The sequence below is a fragment of the Cyprinodon variegatus genome, unplaced genomic scaffold (genome assembly GCF_000732505.1).
Source record: "Cyprinodon variegatus isolate N-32 unplaced genomic scaffold, C_variegatus-1.0 Scaffold5853, whole genome shotgun sequence".
In the NCBI taxonomy this organism is placed as follows: Eukaryota; Metazoa; Chordata; class Actinopteri; order Cyprinodontiformes; family Cyprinodontidae; genus Cyprinodon; species Cyprinodon variegatus.
In genome coordinates, this window is record NW_015156306.1 from 244 (window position 1) to 1,615 (window position 1,372).

Here is a 1,372-nt window from a genome sequence, read left to right on the forward strand (position 1 = left end):
AAGAACAAACCTTAGAGATCTAAAGACTGCAGGGTTCTAACATGTTTACCTTCTCTAAGTATTACTTTAGTCAGTTTTAATGATAAAATAATTGACATGGAAATATTTGTAGTTAATTTATATGTATGTTTAAAATAACATAACTTCCTTCTCTGCAGTAAATCAGTAGATCTTTGTTCTGATTATTTTCCTTAAGCCAATGAGCAAACCTGTTTCTATTTACAGGACAGAAAGGCGCTCCCTGTGGAGCAGGAGGACCTTTCACCTCCTCACCTGCTCCTCTTCAGCACCTCCTGCTGGACTTTATTTATTGAATCCTTGGTTCTGATAATGTGCCTAAACATAAATAAAGTGACATGTTTTGTTAATTGGCGCTATAGAAATAGAAAATAATAGAAATGATTCCTGATCGAACCTGCGGTCAGATTCCTCATGTTTTTATTTTATTTCAGCCTTTAATGGTTTTATCTTATTTTGATCAGGAGGTCAAACAATAAAAATCGATCATGGAATATTTTCTTCACTAACTTCCGACTTTAGTTTCATCTTTGTGGGCTCGTGGCGCAGAGGTTGCTTCAGGTAAAGGTGTTCCATTGGATGCCCTGCGCACTGACGGTGACGTCACAGGGTCCATCCCTAAAGCGGTCTGTGAGGTGCAGCACCTGCCAGGTGCGCCTCTGGCTCCTCCCCCTCAGCGCTCCCGGCCCCTCCTCCTGCGGCTGTGTCTCCTGTCCCGCTGCGTCTCACCTGTCTCACCTGAACATGGAGGCAGAGCACCGGGGTCTGGGCCGCTGCGCGTGCAGCTTCTGGCTCGCGGTGGCCTTTGACGTCGTGGGGCTGACGGTGCTCCTCCTGGGGGTCTTCGCCACCGTCTTCTTCTACGACCTGCTCATCTACGCGGGCGCCATCATCATCTTCCTCAGCCTCATCTGGTGGGTGTTCTGGTACTCTGGGAACATCGAGGTTCCCCCGAAGGAGCTGGAGGATGACGTCGGTCTGCTGAAGAAGAAAGGCGGCATCGGCGGCGCGGTGCGGCGGCTCTCCAGCCGCGTGAGCAGCGGCATCAGGAGCTCCTTCCGCCGCGGAGGAGGAGCAGGAGGTCCGCAGGGGATGAGGGGGTCCCAGAAGACCGGGCAGGTGGCCGTTGCCATGGAAACGGTAGCCCCACAGGGCGTTGCGGGACAGATGCCACGCACGACAATGGAGACTTCAGCCACCTGACAGGTGGAGGTGAGCAAGGTCAAAGTTCAACCTCTACCTGCTGCTTTATGGCCTGAAATTATGACGCCATAAAAACCATCAGAGGGATCAAAGTCCTTCTGCTCCTCCTGGAGGAGCTGAGGAAGGAGGAGAACCCAGAACCTCCTGATCA

General features: G+C 50.9%; 1 protein-coding gene across 1 annotated transcript; it reads left to right on the top strand.

Moving 5' to 3' along the window:
- Positions 1-681: 681 nt before the first annotated feature.
- Positions 682-1,302, top strand: LOC107081511 (transmembrane protein 238-like). The gene has a single exon (XM_015369675.1). The coding sequence runs from the start codon at positions 763-765 to the stop codon at positions 1,219-1,221; it is 459 nt and encodes a 152-aa protein (XP_015225161.1). The 5' UTR covers positions 682-762; the 3' UTR covers positions 1,222-1,302.
- Positions 1,303-1,372: the final 70 nt, after the last annotated feature.

What these genes read in the sequence shown, in the direction of transcription:
- LOC107081511 (XM_015369675.1), top strand. Translation starts at nt 763, where the DNA reads ATGGAGGCAGAGCACCGGGGTCTGGGCCGCTGCGCGTGCAGCTTCTGG.